Below are 18301 nucleotides of genomic sequence, written 5' to 3'. Positions count from 1 at the left end.
CTATAAAAATTGAAAAACAACAGAACGTAATAGTCTATATAATTAATGAAAGATCATCTTGTAAAAAAAAAAGACACTAAAAAATCAGAATTAAAACATTTTATTTTTGCCATAAGAAGCTCTACGAACTAATATCAGGTAACGGTTAATGAAAAGTAGAACTTAAAGTCATGACAGGGAAGACTGTACAAGTATGAACACTACAGCACTGGGTGGAAATGAACAAGTTTCATATGATTGACAGAAGTGAGAAAGCCAGTGCTGTTGAATTAGTATTTAATTCTTTATAGAGTATGCACGCCTTGACAATACAAAAAACTTTTACCATTTTTACCTTTATCTTTTTGGTACAATGGGAAAAATGCAGCATCGATTCCTCATAGTGGTTGTATGTGGGGGATCATTACCAGCAAAATAATAAAATATATTTTAAAGTGAATCTCTCAAGATTGCTATGGCATATAAAAATCTTTGCTTAGTTTGAGCACTTTCATTTTCTGTCATCTCTTTGAACAAATTGCTATTTCAAACAGTTCCTATCCAGAATATTTAAAGGTAATTTAGCATAGGAGCAAATCTGAAGCCAACTTGAATGAAAAAAAGAGTTCAACTGCCAGAAAACTAAGTATAAAATAGGAAAACACCATGACAGGTTTTGAACAGCATCTTGCTACACATTTCCAACCCCATAAACACTGGGAGTGAAGGGTTTTAACTCCCAGAGAGTATTCCACATGGATTCTGAACTTTGGATATAGAGACTTCTAAAAAAACTGAAGACCCTGACATACGTTCAAGTAAGAGTCTTCTGGCAAAAATACAATTTAAAGTGAATTTTCCAGTTTTCCTCCTCCCAAAAAACTAGAAGATACCTTCAGTAGGTAAAGTTGAAATTTCAGACTCAGAACTTAGATAGAGCACAGCAGCAGCAAATAATTGTATCAAGATAATTCAGAACGGATAGTTTTCCATTATAGAATTCCTTGTTTGTCATAATGGCCTTGTAGAAACCAAGTTTTATTGAAAAAGTGAAAGTGTTTGTCGCTCAGTCGTTAACTGACTCTATGCAACCCCATGGACTGTAGCCTGCCAGGCTCCTCTGTCCATGGACTTTCCCAGGCAAGAATACTCAAGAGGGTAGCCATTCCCTTTCCAGACGATCTTCCTGACTCAGGCATAGAACCCAGGTCTTCTGCACTGCAGGCGGACTCTTTACCATCTGAGCCATCCAGGAAGTTAGCAGTTAAGTCTGAAAGGACTGAAGTATCATTCACACTTGTTGAATTATGTCTAACTGGTGAAACACCATAAATGAAACAAACAAATTTCCACTGAAAACATTTCAGAGTGTACCCTATAGTCAAAGAGTAATGTTATCAATACATATACACAAAGGAAACAGATATTGCAATTCCAGAGATCAGACTTTTAAGCTGTATGGTAATTTAAAAATTTTCCAAGGATTAGTTTACAAAATGGTCTTAAAGTCTTAAGTCACAGAACAGAAAACATAAAAGATGCACATCATTCTAACCCTTGGTAAGCAACAGACTGTATTATTTTTCTTTCTCCTTGTATTACTGCAAACACTGATGCCTGATACCCTCAGTTACCATCTTAAGAAATACTGAAATCATTATCTTCAAGTCTAGCTTACTGTCAGAAGGATGATGTATACATGAGAAATTGATTAAAGCTTTAAGTTCAAAGTCAAGAAATAGACTATTTTCAAAAATACATCATTAAGGAGAAAGAAAATATCTATGTTGAATTAAGAAATACTTAAGCAAGGTTACAAAGGACTAATAACTATGCACAACAATCTTTTTCAGTATCTAATCATATTTTCTTCCTTTGCAAAAATTTACAGAAGTTCAACAAGTCAATCTGTTATAAATGCTAGGCTATATATTTGTTCCAATCTGCTTCCCTTTTAGTACTGGCACTTCAATAAGTTTTGACTTTATTTTCTAAGTATTTAAACATGTGTCATTTTTTAAAAGGGAGAAAGGTGGTATTCACTGTTCTCAAGATAAGTGGGAATCAACAAGCCTATTTAACTTCCTTGTATAGCTTCTGATTGCTATAATACTGCAGCAATTTGCAGATGGAATGGAACTTATTTTAGGAGTAAAAACCTAAAAGGTCTTGCTGAAAGGAAAATACTAGATATCTGATTCAGCTATGTCAAATAAAAACTTCCTATTAGAGATTCTAAGTAATATGAACATTTAAAAATACATGCCAGTGGCCTCCCACCCAAAATATGTAAGAGTCTCATTTATGGAATTTGTCATTTATAAAGATGCATACATAAAGATTAGTTTGGTGGTGTTCAGATTCAAAATTTGAAAAATTTCATGGGAATATTTTTTAACCATAATGAGCAAAAAGGAAATCTCCATTCACTTCCATTCTCTGTCTCTATCATATAAGAGCACAGAATTTAAAGCAAATATGATAAAACTTTTAATCTCTTCCTGTCTGCATTACAAAGATTTCTTTTTTGCCCATAGAAACCACACTGCAAAGGTATATATATACAGTGGTCCAGGCACCAAAGTCTTTTCGAGACTATGGTGATAAAAGTGAAGTTTAATTCTAATTAGCTAAAACTCGTTCATTCTTCAAGTGAGAAACTTGTCTGCACAGCTATTTTCATGAGGGGTGGGAGGCAGGAGGCTGCTATCCATTTGGGTTAGCAAAATACACAACCAAGCAGAGACTTACTCTGAAAATTTCCAGGACAACTTTAGAAGTTCTCATTTACTCTTTATGCCATATACAAGACACAACACACATTTATAGTCTCAATAATAAGAAAATTGAGAATTCAGCAGTAAAGTGCTAACACGGAAGGGGAAAGTTGCAAGATATACTAGGGTATGCTAATAACTCCAGTTATTTTCAAAGAACATTCAAACTGATTCAAATTCTATTCAGGAAACTATCTCTCCAAGCTTTTTTTTTTTTTTTTTGCCTCTTTTAAATGTGCTGAAAGCTAACTATATAAACAGATACTTGGGGGAGGGGAAAGTTCTCAACCTCTATTCAAACTTTCAGAATAATTTGCTTCTAAAAATTATGAACAAATAATCCAACTAGACTACCTTCAGATGACATGGCAGATCAAATGAACTTGTTTTCACCTTTGTTTTACAGGTCTTCTGAAAGCCCTGACCCTTAAATCCAAACCAAAACTTTCTGATATTTCAAAGGAGTTCAATAAGATTCTGGTATTATAAATTCAAACTCAGTACTGCCATCTGTTACATTCTGTTTAAAAATGGAATCATTTTCCTGCTGAATAAAAATATCTTCCCAGGTCATGGGCTTGTTCTGAGGAGCAGATGTGGTCCCTACTGGAGGTTCTTTCCCAGCATCAACCTTATATCCAATACCGTCATCCTTCATTACAGGCATAGTGCCTGACCTATCAGAGAGGTATGCATATTGTCTGATCTGTAAAGACCTGCATGGATGTAAACGATAAAGCTTCGAGTCTCCAGAAGGATCTTGACTATGAACAGACTTTATGTGTGAAGACATAAACTGATAGTTGATGAATGACTTGCCACAGGCCAAACACTGATACCTTCGCTCTCCTGTGTGATGAATTTCATGCTTTGTGCGATATTCTGCAAGAGGAAAGACCTTCTCACAGTAACGGCAAGGATACTTCTTCTCCCAAGAATGAATGTTAAAATGTCTCCGCAAGCTTGTCAGGCAGACATATGACCTTTTGCATACAATACAGATATAATAGACCCTTCCATCTACTATTAACTCATAGTGATCATCATGTTTAACTTTCATACGTTTATTTGCTGTCTCACTGCTAGGTGTTTTTGGTATCTCGTTCCCAAGTCTGGCCTCCCCTTCGTCAGGGTCATCTTTGACAGGGATAACTATATCATAAGTATCTTCACCAATATTTGCATAAACCTTGCAACCCGTTGACAAGCCTTCAATTTCAGTAGCTGTATCTAAAGTAATAATCTTCTGACCCTCCATTAGATGTTTGGATCCTAAACCTGGATCATTAGTGTTTCTCGTAATTATATCTGAAATTTTTAAAGAATTGGAAACTGGCTCTTGCAGAAGTGTAGGAATCTGCATCTTCTGTATCAGTGATCCATCAAAAGTGGTATTTGGGGGGATCTCAGCCTGTGGGACCAAAGACGTATTACTGACAGCGGAATCTGGACTGGAGCTAATAGTGTCATCATCATCATCTATAATTTCCTCCTCCTCCTCTTCATTGGCCTTGTTTCCTGGTAAAACAGCACTGTTTGGTGGCTGTTGATTCTGTACAAGTAAATTGATTGAAGGAGACATATTATTTGGAAGTGAAGAACTGACATTTGGTGGTGTAGTAAGTGGTGTCTGATTTAACAAAATGATGTTTGGAGTCAGATGTGTTGGGGCCGAAGACACCAACAATTTTTCACTTCCCTGTGTCTGGCTCAGAGTTGCCTGATTCACAGAAGTAGGAAGTTTCTGAGTAGGTGTGATGTTTGTTAAAGGGGGAGAGCTATTGCTCACACAAGGTGCATCATCTGAAATAGCAACAGAGCCTGGATTAGGCTGGACCTCTGCCACTGTGTTGGTACTCGGCAAAGTCTCCTTTGCAGGCAGAATCTCAGAGCAGAAAATGACATCATCGTCGTCATCATCTGAATCAGTAACAATGATCTTTTTTGTCTCATAATCTTCAGCAGACAAGGAAAAAGATTCTGTTATAATTGGCATTATAGTGGCCCCATTTTCTTGGGATTCATCTTTTGATTTTTGTATTTCAGGAGGTGAGTTTTCTGCATTACCATCCTGAGCTGTACCTGAGATGCTTTTAACCTGTGACAACGGGACACCAAGCTCTGCTATAAACTTAACTCCTAATAATTGCCCTGATTTAATTAACTCATCAAGTAAATCTGATCTAACACGAACAATTTTAGAACTATAGATATAATTGAGAATTTCTGCAAAGATCTCTGCTCTTATAAAGCTCAGTTCAACAACTTGCCCAGCAACTGAGAAGAGTTGATGAAAGTAAGTACTCGAAGCTGAAAGAATGTTCCTATGGGCTCGGAATTTTCGGTCTTCCACAATAACAGTAACATCACAGAAGAGTCCATGGCCACGTTGCTCATTCAAGGAGTTCAGCAGACTGCCAGAGTATTGAATGTCTGTAGCAGAAATCAGTTTTCTACTCTCCATGCCTATAAGAGAAAGGAGAAGGGGAGATGCATGCATTAGGAAAGAAAAACACAAGTACTTCATTATTTAGAATTTTAGCTACAGCTTCATTGAATAGTTTATTAGCGTTTTAATGGAAGTTTGGTGTACCTTTTGGTTTTTATATAAACTGTTCTTACAGATTTTTATATATAACTGTTATTTGGACCACATGTTAAATCTCATGACTTCCTCCTGAGAAAAGACAAGCAAGTTTTAAATTGATCTACAGATTTGAACACTAATCTCTTCCTTTGAATCTTAGATACATGCATCACCACTAAGCAGTTTTTAAAGACTAAAGTTAATTTTTTTGTTCCAATTTTGGATTTTCTCCTCAAGAGTTTAGAGTTAATTTTTAACTGTCTGAACACTGTAAGAAAAATCTTCATTGTGAACACATAAAAAGTTATTTTACCTGTAAATGAATGATGTGTCAGAAAAGCTTGATGTGTGCAATACTAAGTCCAAAATAGGTAGTCTTCCTAAACGTTTAACTTATCTTTAACAACATATTCAACAGCTACTCCCTGTAGCCACAGACTGAACCAGCATTCATAAGCACTGGCGACTATTACCTCTGAAGTTTTTATGTTCTTATTTTAACAGGGATGCTTCATCTAGATAAACTATGAAACACCTTTTTACCCTCTCCTCTTTTCTTCTTCCCCTCACCTGTCTACTCCCCACAATCTCCAGAGATGGAATGTTAGAATGTCAAATGAAGTCAACAAATGCTATTGTGAAAAACAAAACAAGGGAAAAGTTTACCATTTCTTAAAGCTCAAATGGGTGAAAACACAAAACATTTCATTTTGTTGGGAAAGAATTATGAGCACTGATATGAGAATTTTCTTCACACAGAATGATTTAGTGAAAACTTCAGACCAGACATCACTCTAGAAAAGGAGGAGAAGGAATGTCAACAGATAGTATTGCTGTGTACCACCCTCTAAACAATTTTCAGCACTTCACAGAAGAGATTTCTGGTAAAAATTTAAATACATAAAATGATACATGTATATATAATTTAAAATTAGTTGGTAAGTACTTTTGGTAAAGAGACACTTCTATTGCTAGTATATATTCTTTCCCTTTAGAGTTACCAAAATAGTACAACTGTCACAGTGCTTAAGTTATACACATGTGGAAGGCAGGGCGTCTCAAATATCTTCTAATTTTTTCAAAATTATAGCTTAAAGACAAAAAAAAATAGGAGAAAAGTCTAGAAATCAAGGATTTAAAACATCATGTTATAAGGCATTGCTTGTTAACAGTACCAGGGAATTTCAGGTTACCATAAAAGCATTCATCAGAAAGGGTGACCTTTGGACAGTGAGCCAGCTACCAGCGCTTCCGAAATACGGGCATTTCGACACAAGCCACTTTTCAGTGGATAGACAGGTTTTCTGAATACGGTCCCACTACTTTTGTCCTTTGCAAATGGGTTTTCCCAACGGGGCAAGGATTTCAATGTATGCGTCCAGGTGACACCAGGACTTGGTTTCATTTTGTTGTTTCATTTTGTCTTTCCCGTCCAGTTGGACCCAGGATCAGCACAAATCGGTCTGAACCCATCCCAACCCCAGATCCGCGACCTGACCGTGGAAAAGCCATTCTGCACGCCCGTGAGACAAATCCTTGACCGAGGGCAGGTGACGTTGGAAAAGAGAGACGCCACCCGCAAGAGTGAAACAACCTACACGCGGCAGCTGAACCCCATCTCCCTCTGTCCACCCCCTCTTCCCCATTCACACCCGGCCGGCTGCAACCGAGGTTTTCAACCCGGATTCACGTGGAAAAGCAGTTTCTTGCAAATACAGAAGGAAGGCCGGCCAGCACGGTCAGGGCGGGGGTAGTCGGGCGAGGCGGCCGGCCAGGGAAAGTAGAAGGTGGCGAAGCGGAGGGTGGGGTGTTGGGAGGGGATGTGGCCAAGCAGGCGGCATTGTTATGCCCTGGGAAGGGGAGGATGGGCCTGGCCGAAAAGCTCTAAATCAAAGTCGGGGTGAGGAGGGGGAACTGGCGCAAAAAGGCAGGCGAGGGCCGTGGAAAACGCCGAGTGGTTCTCCGCGGTGGGCTCCCCAAGCTCCGGGCCTACCCCGGGCCCTGACGGCCCCTGACGGCGGAGGAGACCGCGCCTTGGCCCTCCCGGTTCGTCTCCTCCTTCGCTCCCGAGCCCACACAAAGAAAAGGGCCGGAGGAGCGGAGCCTCCGACTCCGCCGCTTCCTGGTTCAAGTGAGGAGAAAGCGAAGGCAGGCGCGGCCCAGAGACGGAGGAAGCCGGCGCGCTCCCTCGCCCCCTCACGGGTCGCAGCCGGCTCCTCACCTGCTTCCCGGCGCCGCCGCTTCTCGTCGTCGGCCCGCGCGGAAGGGTGGGAGTCCTCCAACAGTCAGAAGCCGGACTCTGCGGCGATTCGGCTCCTTCTTTAAACGTCGCTCCAGTCTTGGTCAACGTCGACGCGGCTACCGCCTCCCGCCGCCACCGCTGCCACAGCTGCCTCACGCCGCCGACAGAGGGCACCGCGCGGGGGCGAGACGCCGAAGACGAAGGAGCCCTCCTCTTCCGAGCGCGGTTCGGCTCTTTCCGGAGAGGCCCGAGCGCTAGGCCGTCCCACTTCGGCGCCCCGCTCCGCCTTCGGCTCCTTCCGCAAGGGGCGGAGGAAGACTGGGAAGCGCCGGGAGCGCTCGGCCCCTTCCGGAGGGCGAAAGGGTGGGAAAAAGGAAAAGGAAAGGGAAAGATGGGGTAACGCGGCAATAACGGTTGGGATGCGAGGGATACTAGTCCCTTTCCTCTACGTTCCGTGTAAGCTTCTAGGGCGTAAAAACTTCGAAAGACTAATAAGGTTTCATTTCTTTTGAAAGTTCGAGACTGCCTTATTTAATAGCTTGTTGTTAGATGACAAACCAATCCTAATGGAAATCAGTCCTGAATATTCACTGGAAGGACTGATGCTGAAGCTGAAGCTCCAATATTTTGGCCACCTGATGCGAACAACTGACTCATTGGAAAAGACTCTGATGCTGGGGAAGATTGAAGGCAGGAGGAGAACCCGATGAGAGAGGATGAAATGGTTGGATGGCATCACTGTCTCGATGGACACGAGTTTGAGTAAACTCTGGGAGTTGGTGATGGACAGGGAGGCCTGGCGTGCTGCAATTCATAGGGTCGCAAAGAGTCGGACACGACTGAGCGACTAAACTGAAACCACCCTGACATATAATCAGAATGAATATAATCAAACATAATGAATCAAGTCATGATTTATAATTCAAGTTGAAGGATAACAAGCACATTCTAACACCTACTTTGAAGAAATAAGTTTTTGGGTAAGTACTATCTTCTCAACTGAATACTGAATGATGCAATATTGTTAATTCCTTCATTGCAACTATTCTTTTCTGACCACCTGTTTGATCTGTACCAAATCTTATGTTAGACTGTGTGGAATACAAAATGAATAAGCCAAGGTCTCTACCTTTTCAAAGAGCTCAGTAGATAGGTATACAAACATCCACAAAATACAGAACACAGAGAAGGAACTAGCAAACTGAATTAGAGCTGCATCTTGAAAGATAAATAGTAACACTTGCATTGTGTGTGTTCATTACTTTTATTTACATAGCATTTCCCGCACAGAGGGCTTTACTGTCCACACATAGTAGGTGTTCAATAATTGTTAAGTGAATGAATACATGAATGATTTGTAATTTGAAAAACTCCTCTGGTAATCCACTTCTGACTGAGTACCATGATGAATGAAGTGACAGGATGGGTGGTTGAAGAGCCGGATATTTCCCTTCAGGCTGGTTATTGATCATATTCAACTAAGGAGCCAAAATAGTAGCATTTTCTTCAACAATTAGAGCCATTCACTATGTTCATTTTGTTCTTTTTAAAAATATATATACAGGATAATATTGCATCAGTTTCCAAAAACTTGAATTGGCACTTATTTACCATTCAGTTGGAATCCTTCCATGTCTTTCCTACAAAAATCCTGGAGAAAATGTCCATCAGGATATTCCAGAATAAAAACAGATCTACTAACTATATTTAATTTTCTTCAACATAAAAGCAGACAAGGATGTCATCATCTATCGACCTCTAATCTATTCTACATTGTCCTCAATAAAGTCAAGTCACATAGTAAAATATCAAAGTAGTGTAATACAGCTGTATTTTCACATGGAGATAAGAAATCCATACAAAATTCCCTAGGTGTTTCTCCAGAGTTTTCTATTGTGGTAAAAAAAACTTATGTGGGAATCACTGCATTATTAATATAAACACATTTCATGGAAAATAGAAATGTGCTGTTGTAAAAGAAGGTAAGACAGATGATAGTGTTTTCCTGGCAACTGAGCACTTAATTACTTAGAACATTAATGACCATTTTTCTGAGTCATCCTCTCACAAAATTTAGTAGCAAAAAAATATTTAGGAAATAGGACAAAGTACATCTTGAAAGTTTAGGATCTATTTATCTTTCAGTAGCTTAGTTGACAAAAACTAAAACAAGATATTTCTTTGAAATATAGATCATAGTAACTGCCACTCTTGCTATCAAATAGGTGTTGGTTACATCTCAGTAAACTGTAAGATGCAATACAATTTCTTTTACATCAGCACCAACAGCACCAAGACCTCCAACCAAATTGCCTAGCCTTTGTCCCTTTCCTGAAAGGGCTTTCAAAGTGTGGAACCCCAGCTGAGGTATGATGAAGGCCTGTTACTTCAAAATGTAGAAAACTGCCTCTTCCCTTCTGTCCACGTGGCTCACTCCCTAACTCAGCAAAAACTAAGCTAAAATTAAGAAACTGCCTATAACCCACACACCTACGGTCAATTAATCTATGACATAAAAGTCATATACAATATACAATGGAGAAAAGACAGTCTCTTCAACAAGTGGTGCTGGGAAAGCTTGCTACATGTAAATCAATGAAGTTAGAATACTCCCTCACACCATATACAAAAATCAACTCAAACTGGTTTAAAAACTTAAATGTAAGACATGACACCATAAAAATCCTAGAAAGGAACATAGGGAAAACATTCTTTGACATAAATCATTGCAATATTTTATTAGCTCAGCCTCCCAAGGCGAAAGAAAGAAAAGCGAAAAGAAACAAAAGGGACCTAATCAAACTTAAAAGCCTCTGCACAGCAAAAGAAACCATCAACAAAATGAAAAGACGACCTATGGAATAGGAGAAAATGTTTTCAAAGGATGCAACTGACAAAGGGTTAGTATCCAAAATACAAAAACAGCTCATACAACTCAATATCGAAACAATTCAATATCCAAAATACAAAAACAGCTCATACAACTCAATATCCAAACAATTCAATCAAAAACTGGGCAGAACACCTAAATAGACACATACAGATGGCCAACAGGCACATAAAAATTATTCACTAATAATTAGAGAAATACAAATCAAAACCAGTCAGAATAGATATCATCAAAAAGTCTACATATAATAAATGTTGGAGAGGGTGTGGAGAAAAGGGAATCCTCACACACTGTTGCTGGGAACGTAAGTTGATGCAGCCACTATGAAAAACAGTATGGAGGTTCCTGAACAACAACATTCTATAAAGCAACTATCCTTCAATTAAAAAGTAGATTAAAAAAAACAACCCTTATGCTATCATTTGTGACCAGAAAATCATTGTATAAATAATATGTAAACTTGAGAACTATTGGATCATAACATTACACAGAAGCATTAAAGCACAATTATACCCTAGCAAAAATAAAAGTAAAAACAACTAAAAATAGAATTACTATATGATACAGCAATTCCACTCCTAGGTATATATCTGGAAAAAACACAAACTTTAATTCAGAAAGATACATACACTTTAATGTTCATAGCAGCACTATTTACAAAAGCCAAGACATGGAAACAATCCAAGTGTTCATCAACAGACGATTGACTTAAAGAGATGTGGTACATATATACAATGGAATATTATTACTCAGCCATAAAAAAGAATGCAATATTGCCATTTGTAGCAACATGGATGGACCTACAGAGTATTTTGCTTAGTGAAGTAAGTCAGAAAGAGAAAGACAAATGCTATATGATGTCATTTATATATGGAATCTAAAAAATAATACAGATTAATCTGTATACAAAACAGAAACAGAATCATAGACACAGAAAACAAACTCATGGTTACCAAAGGGGAGAGGGAGAGAGGGAGGGACAAGATGGAAGTATGGGATTAATGGATATAAACTATTATATATAAAAGATACACAACAAAGATTTACTGTATAACACTAGGAACAATATTCAATATCTTATAATAACTTATAATGGAAAATAATCTGAAAAAATTAATATATATAACTGAACACTTTGCTGTACACCTGAAACTAATACAATATTGTAAATCAACGATTGTTGTTTAGTTGGTAAGTTGTGTCTGACTCTTTTGCAACCCCATGAACTGTAGCCTGCCAAGCTCCTCATTCGATGGGATTCTCCAGGCAAGAATACTGGAGTGGGTTGCCATTCCCTTCTCCAGGGGATCATCTCCACCCAGGGACTGAACCCGTGTCTCCTGCATTGCAGGTGGATTCTTTATGAGCCTCCAGGGAAGCCCGTAATCAACTACACTTCAATTAAAAAAAGAATTTAAGGCCTTCCCTGGTGACTCAGTGGTAAAGGATCCACCTATCCCTGCAGGAGACACAGGTTTGATCCCTGACCCAGAAAAATCATACGTGCCACAGAGCAACTGGGTCCATGTGCCACAACTACTGAGTCTGTGTTCTAGAACCCAGGGCTGAGCACCCTAGAACCTGTGCTTGGCAACAAGAGGAGCCACTGCAATGTGTCATGCTGCAACTAGAGGAAGTCCATGTAGCAACGAAGACCCAGCACAGCCATAAATAAATAGATAAATAAAATCATTTTTAAAAAAGAATTGTAAAAAAAAAAAGTCACCTATAATTAAAGGGGATCTAATAATCCTGAAAGGTGAGTTCGATCCCTGGGTTGGGAAGATCCCCTGGAGAAACAAATGGCAGCCCACTGCAGTATTCTCGCTTGAGAAATACCATGGACAGGGGAGCCTGGCAGGCTACAGTCCATAGGGTCCCAAAAGAGTCAGACACGACTTAACAACTAAACAACAATACAACAATAATAATCTGGAAAGGACTTTTGATAGGAAAAGCAGGTCAGACCAAGAAATTTGAGTGGCCTAAACAGTTGCTTTGGAGACAAGATATTTGGAAAGTCACTAATTTTCTGTTTCTCAACAAGTTATTTCACCTTTCACTTTCTTTTTATCTCCAGGCATAACCTTACTTCAAATAACCTAGTAGCTTTTTTTTTAAAAAAAAAAAACTATTTATTTGGTGTAGTTTTCAAAGACAAGAACCTTTATCAAATGGATTTGGAGGTATCAATTGTTTCACAGTCTAGAAAGATTTTTGATTGGCTGATAATGGAGTCAGGTTTTAAAACTGCGTGCCCGTGTTTGTTTGTCTTTGCCTTTTTTGAACTTTATTATGAATTCCATGAAGCCAGCAACTGTCCTCTCCTATGTTAAAACACCAAGAAACTTGTGGATGCTTAATATGTATTAATTGATGATGATAAAAGAGAAAAAATGATATTTATTCAGTCCTATAGCCCTTCCCCTGAGTTGTACTTAGCTATACAAATTTAGAAAGGTCACTGCATGAGTACAAGAAGAAACCACAGTAAGGTATCATGGAAAAGGTATCACTTTTTGCAGCAGTGAAAGCATTGGGATTCTGGTACTTCCACTTCGCTGTGTGACCCTGAGCCTGATTCTTCATCTGTAAAATAAAGATAATAATACCTTCCCATAGAGTTGTTTTGAGGATTAACTATGGATAGTGTCAAACTGCTTATGATTTCCATTTGTGAGGCCTGCCTTGACCCAATAGATGGTAGACTGATATGGTTACTTGAATTATTAAGTGAATGAGTGTCTAGAACCTTATAAGTGCTAAATATGTTTGCTTTTTCATCACTCTCCCCTTTTCTGCTTTATCCCAACAATTCTGTCTTTAAGTGACTTGCTTGATAACTGCTGATTCTCTTTTTCTTCTTAAAACCTTACAAAGGCAATTGCATAGGGATATATAAGCCTCCTACAGGGAAAGAGGAAGTGGACATTGCTGACAATAATACAATCTACTCCCCCAAAAGCCACAGGTAGACTATTTCAAATATGAAAAAAGTTGAGAGAATGCACTACCCAGGCATCCTTTGTGAAAAACTACTCGGCAATATGAAATCAAATCTGATAAGAAATGAGTCAAAATAAATAATTAAGAATAGACATTTTGTAATGAGCCAATCTACTTAAATGGAGGACTAAGACCAAACAACAAGGTTGATTATGAATATGTGATAGAAGAAACTATTAGTATTATATACACCCTGACACAATAAAAATCCATTCATGTGTTCATTAAATTCATATCACTTAGTACCTACTCTGTGCCAGGAAATGCTCTACACACTGTAGATACAATCATCGTCAAGATGAAATCCTAGTGGGATTTCCCTGGCAGTCCAGAGGTTAAGATTCCACCCTCCCAAGGCAGGGGACATGAGTTTGATACCTGGTTGGAGAACTAAGATTCTGCATGCCATGTGGCATGGCCACATTAAAAAAAAACAAAAAGAAGGTAAAGTCCTAGTCTTCAGGAAACTTAGATTCTAATGGGATAGACATGCAATAAACATTATCTAAATATATAATATAATATCAGATAGCAATGAGTGCTATGAAGAAAAATGACCAGCATAAAGGGAGAGAGAATGATGAGGGTAGTACTGTAAATCTTTTCAGGGACGACCTCCCTGAAAAGATGATGCATGAGCAAAGAATAGAATGAACTAAGGGAAAGAATCATGCAAATATCTGGGGAAGCATTCTAGGCAGTGGAACATGTCAATTCCCTTCTAACAAAGACCACCAGGATTATACTCACAGCTGACAAGTTGGGTTTATTTTTCTTTGCAGGGAGGAAGAATGAACACTATAGGAAACTGTAGAGGTGTTTAAGTAACAGAATGTTAGTAAGAACCTACTATAATATTTGGATGATTTAGGGCATCAGGCATCTCAATGATCTCATCTGTAGGGAGGACAGACTAGTGCAAGGATAAAGCTGTAATGGATAAAGAAGCAGTCACCCATGTTGGTGAAGAGAGGGGGTGTTTGGTGTTTTGTGGGTGGTAGAGCAACCTTTTTTTCTGGTCTCAGCTTCCCTGGTGGCTCAGACGGTAAAGCGTCTGCCTGCAATGTGGGAGACCCGGGTTCGAGTCCTGGGTAGGGAAGATCCCCTGGAGAAGGAAATGGCAATCCACTCCAGCACTCTTGCCTGAAAAATCCCATGGACGGAGGAGCCTGATAGGCTACAATCCATGGGGTCGCAAAGAGTCAGACACGACTGAGCGACTTCACTTTAGAAAAAGCAAGAGAGTTCCAGAAAAACATCTATTTCTGCTTTATTGACTATGCCAAAGCCTTTGACTGTGTGGGTCACAATAAACTTGTGGAAAATTCTGAAAGAGATGGAAATATCAGACCACCTGACCTGCCTCTTGAGAAACCTATATGCAGGTCAGGAAGCAACAGTTAGAACTGGACATGGAACAACAGACTGGTTCCAAATAGGAAAAGAAGTACATCAAGGCTGTATATTGTCACCCTGCTTATTTAACTTATATGCAGAGTACATCATGAGAAATGCTGGACTGGAAGAAACACAAGCTGGAATCAAGATTGCCGGGAGAAATATCAATAACCTCAGACATGCAGATGACACCACCCTTATGGCAGAAAGTGAAGAGGAACTAAAAAGGCTCTTGATGAAAGTGAAAGTGGAGAGTGAAAAAGTTGGCTTAAAGCTCAACATTCAGAAAACGAAGATCATGGCATCTGGTCCCATTAGTTCATGGGAAATAGATGGGGAAACAGTGGAAACAGTGTCAGACTTTATTTTTTTGGGCTCCAAAATCACTGCAGATGGTGCTTGCAGCCCTGAAATTGAAAGACGCTTACTTGTTGGAAGGAAAGTTATGACCAACCTAGATAGCATATTCAAAAGCAGAGACATTACTTTGCCAACAAAGGTTCAGCTAGTCAAGGCTATGGTTTTTCCAGTGGTCATGTATGGATGTGAGAGTTGGACTGTGAAGAAAGCTGAGCGCCGAAGAATTGATGCTTTTGAACTATGGTGTTGGCGAAGACTCTTGAGAGTCCCTGGGACTGCAAGGAGATCCAACCAGTCCATTCTGAAGGAGATCAGTTCTGGGTGTTCTTTGGAAGGAATGATGCTAAAGCTGAAACTCCAGTACTTTGGTCACCTCATGCGAAGAGTTGACTCATTGGAAAAGACTCTGATGCTGGGAGGGATTGGGGGCAGGAGGAGAAGGGGATGACAGAGGATGAGATGGCTGGATGGCATCACCGACTCGATGGATGTGAGTCTGAGTGAACCCCGGGAGTTGGTGATAGACAGGGAGGCCTGGTGTGCTGCGATTCATGGGGTTGCAAAGAGTCGGACACGACTGAGTGACTGAACTGAACTGAACTGCTTAGAAAAAATAATGAAGTCGTTTCGTTTTGTCTCACGTTGTCAGTCATCTAGACTGGTGTACTGTAAGTTTATGTCCAACAGGAGAAACTGGCCTGAGTGCTAGCCGACTTCCAGATATCAGGGGCTGCTTTCCAACCCAGTGTCTCTAACAGCAATTGAAAAACCTTAGAATATCAGGAATAAACTTTAGAGGTGATGGGAGAGGAGGTATAATAGTGGCCATTTCCTTATCTTTACTAGAAAATAGTTAGTTGATAGTGCATTACTACTGTATGGGACATACTTACGCCTGTGTGCTAAGTCACTTCAGTCAGGTCCCACTCTTTGCTACCCTGTGGACTGTAGCTCGCCAGGCTCTGCTGTCCATGGGATTCTCCAAGCAAAAATAGTGGGCTGGGTTGCCGTGCCCTCCTCCAGGGGATCTTCCTGACTCAGGGATAGAATCCAAGTCTCTGCATCCATAGGCAAGTTCTTTACCACTAAAACCACCTGGAAAGCCCAGGACATACTTATACTAAAACATTATTCATTGTTTAGTGAACTTCAAATGTAATCAAGCCTACTATATATTTTTTCCTGCTAAATCTGACAGCACTAAAATAAACACACAGTCAGTTGCATAGGAAATACTTTGACTACTTTGTGCCTTTTCTTTTCTTCCCACTTAGATTTTTATTTTAAATCAAGATAGACTCAACAAAATAATATAACTCGATTTGGGCCATTCCTATATATTCTGTATGTACACATATACACACATCTGTGCATACATTGGGCTTCCCAGGTGGCACTAGTGGTAAAGAACCCACTTGCCAATTCAGGAGACATAAGAGACCCAGTTTGCGTCCCTGGGTCAGGAAGATCCCCTGGAGAAAGGAAAGGCAACCCACTCCAGTATTCTTGCCTGGAGAACCCCATGGACACAGGAGCCTGGCAGGCTACAGTCCATAGGGTCACAAAGAGTCGGACACGACTGAGCGACTTAGCACGCACCTGCATATACTATGTATATGTACACACACACACACACACACACACACACACACACACACACACACACACACACACACACAGGAGAAACAGTAAGCACCCAATAATATAGAGTATAACGTAACACACAGGCATAGAAAGCACCTGAAACACAAGCAGAACTGGCTGTGTTGGTGATACGGCCACTCTGCAATGTACCTTGTGGTGTGTCATCCTTCCTTTCAGTCATTTCAAGGACCAGGCTGAGGAAGACATGGTCACTGATCCAACTTAGACCTGGCGAGCCTCCTGAGGAACCAGAAGGACGCGCGGAACCGGTTGCAGCGGCGGCTTTTTTATACGGATGTACACGTCGTTTCACTTCAGCTGGACGCCACGTAGGCCTGGGGAAGGGTTTTGCCGACGTACCCGGAAGGTTTCCGCGGTTTCCTCGGCGTTGGAGGGCTTGTGCAGCGGCGGGTTCTGGGAGCCAAAAAGACCAGAGATCTTCCCCGGCTCTCGAGTGTGCCCTCTTTCGTGGCAACAATGGCTCTGGTGTCTGGCTCGCGCAGCCTGGAGTGGAACGCCTCGCAGTTCCTGGAAGAGCCCCGACCCCGCCGAGCCGACGCTCTCGCCTGCTCTCGGCCTGGGGACCGGAATGGCCTTGGTCGTCAGGTGGGTGTCCTTAGCCGAGGCCCCCAAAACCAGCCCTGCGACCCCGGCTCGCGGTGTCGTCCGCGAGAGCGGCCTTCGGCTCCTCGGGGCGGACCCTCCTCCGCTTCTGCCTCCTAGTCCGCCAAGCGTGGCAGCCAGGATCGCGGCTGCCGGAGCAACGAGCCGGGACGATCTCTAGGACAAGGACCAGGAGGAGGTGAGTGATACGGCCGCACCTTCGCTCTGAGGAGCCCACCTGCCTTCAGAGTCCGCTTCATCTCTCGTCCCGCTTCTGAACGGTCTCAGTTAAGCATTTCTATCTTCCTTGCACCCATGTCCATCTTTTGCTTCTGTCCTTGACAGCTCCTTATTCACCCGTTTTCTCCCTTAATTCTCACTCACCCTTGGGCGCCTTCATGTGGGCCCCTGACCCCTCCACCCGCTTTCAGCTCTGGTCTGGCAGCAGACATGGCCAAGGGTCCCAGATCGATTTATAGTGTTTATTTACTTTGTCATTTGTGAGCAAGTTTTTATTCTCCACTAGACTGAATTCAGTGTTCTTGCCTGGAGAATCCCCAGGGATGGCGCACGGAGTCGGACACGACTGAAGCGACTTAGCAGCAGCAGCAGCAGACTGAATTCCCGGAAAGGAGGAGCCCGGTTTTATTCATCACAGAATTTGCAATGCATAGTGCTTAGTAAGAGCTCAACCATTGTGTGCTGAATGATCAGTCTGAGATGATAATGTGATGTGTAAGTGGAAATTCTTTGTAGGGAGTTGGAAAGGGTTGAAATGAAAGAATTTAAATTGGAAAAGAGAAAAGTGATGTGTG

The 18301-nt window shown here is 40.8% G+C and overlaps 1 protein-coding gene across 2 annotated transcripts; it reads right to left on the bottom strand.

Moving 5' to 3' along the window:
* Positions 1-84: 84 nt before the first annotated feature.
* ZBTB33 (zinc finger and BTB domain containing 33) lies at positions 85-17103 on the bottom strand. Of its 2 annotated transcripts, none has more exons than XM_005700334.2 (2): positions 17034-17103; positions 85-5222 (listed from the first exon to the last, which is right to left on the bottom strand). In XM_005700334.2, exons 1-2 carry the CDS (start codon positions 17062-17064, stop codon positions 3223-3225), a joined length of 2031 nt encoding a protein of 676 aa, XP_005700391.2. In that variant the 5' UTR covers positions 17065-17103; the 3' UTR covers positions 85-3222. The 2 variants fall into 2 exon arrangements, with proteins under 2 accessions (XP_005700391.2, XP_017899660.1); XM_018044171.1 differs by lacking the exon at positions 17034-17103 and adding an exon at positions 7565-8181.
* Positions 17104-18301: the final 1198 nt, after the last annotated feature.

Source organism: Capra hircus, assembly GCF_001704415.2.
Source record: "Capra hircus breed San Clemente chromosome X unlocalized genomic scaffold, ASM170441v1, whole genome shotgun sequence".
NCBI lineage: Eukaryota > Metazoa > Chordata > Mammalia > Artiodactyla > Bovidae > Capra > Capra hircus.
The sequence above is the reverse complement of the archived record's forward strand: the minus strand, read 5'-3'. Positions and strand labels throughout refer to the sequence as shown.

Bases quoted from the DNA above. Each gene is read 5' to 3' on its own strand.
- ZBTB33 (XM_005700334.2), bottom strand. From the start codon at position 17,064: ATGACTGAAAGGAAGGATGACACACCACAAG. The intron at 5,223-17,033 runs GTACATTGCAGA...TTTCTCTTATAG, and splicing joins GAAGGATGACACACCACAAG to GCATGGAGAGTAGAAAACTG.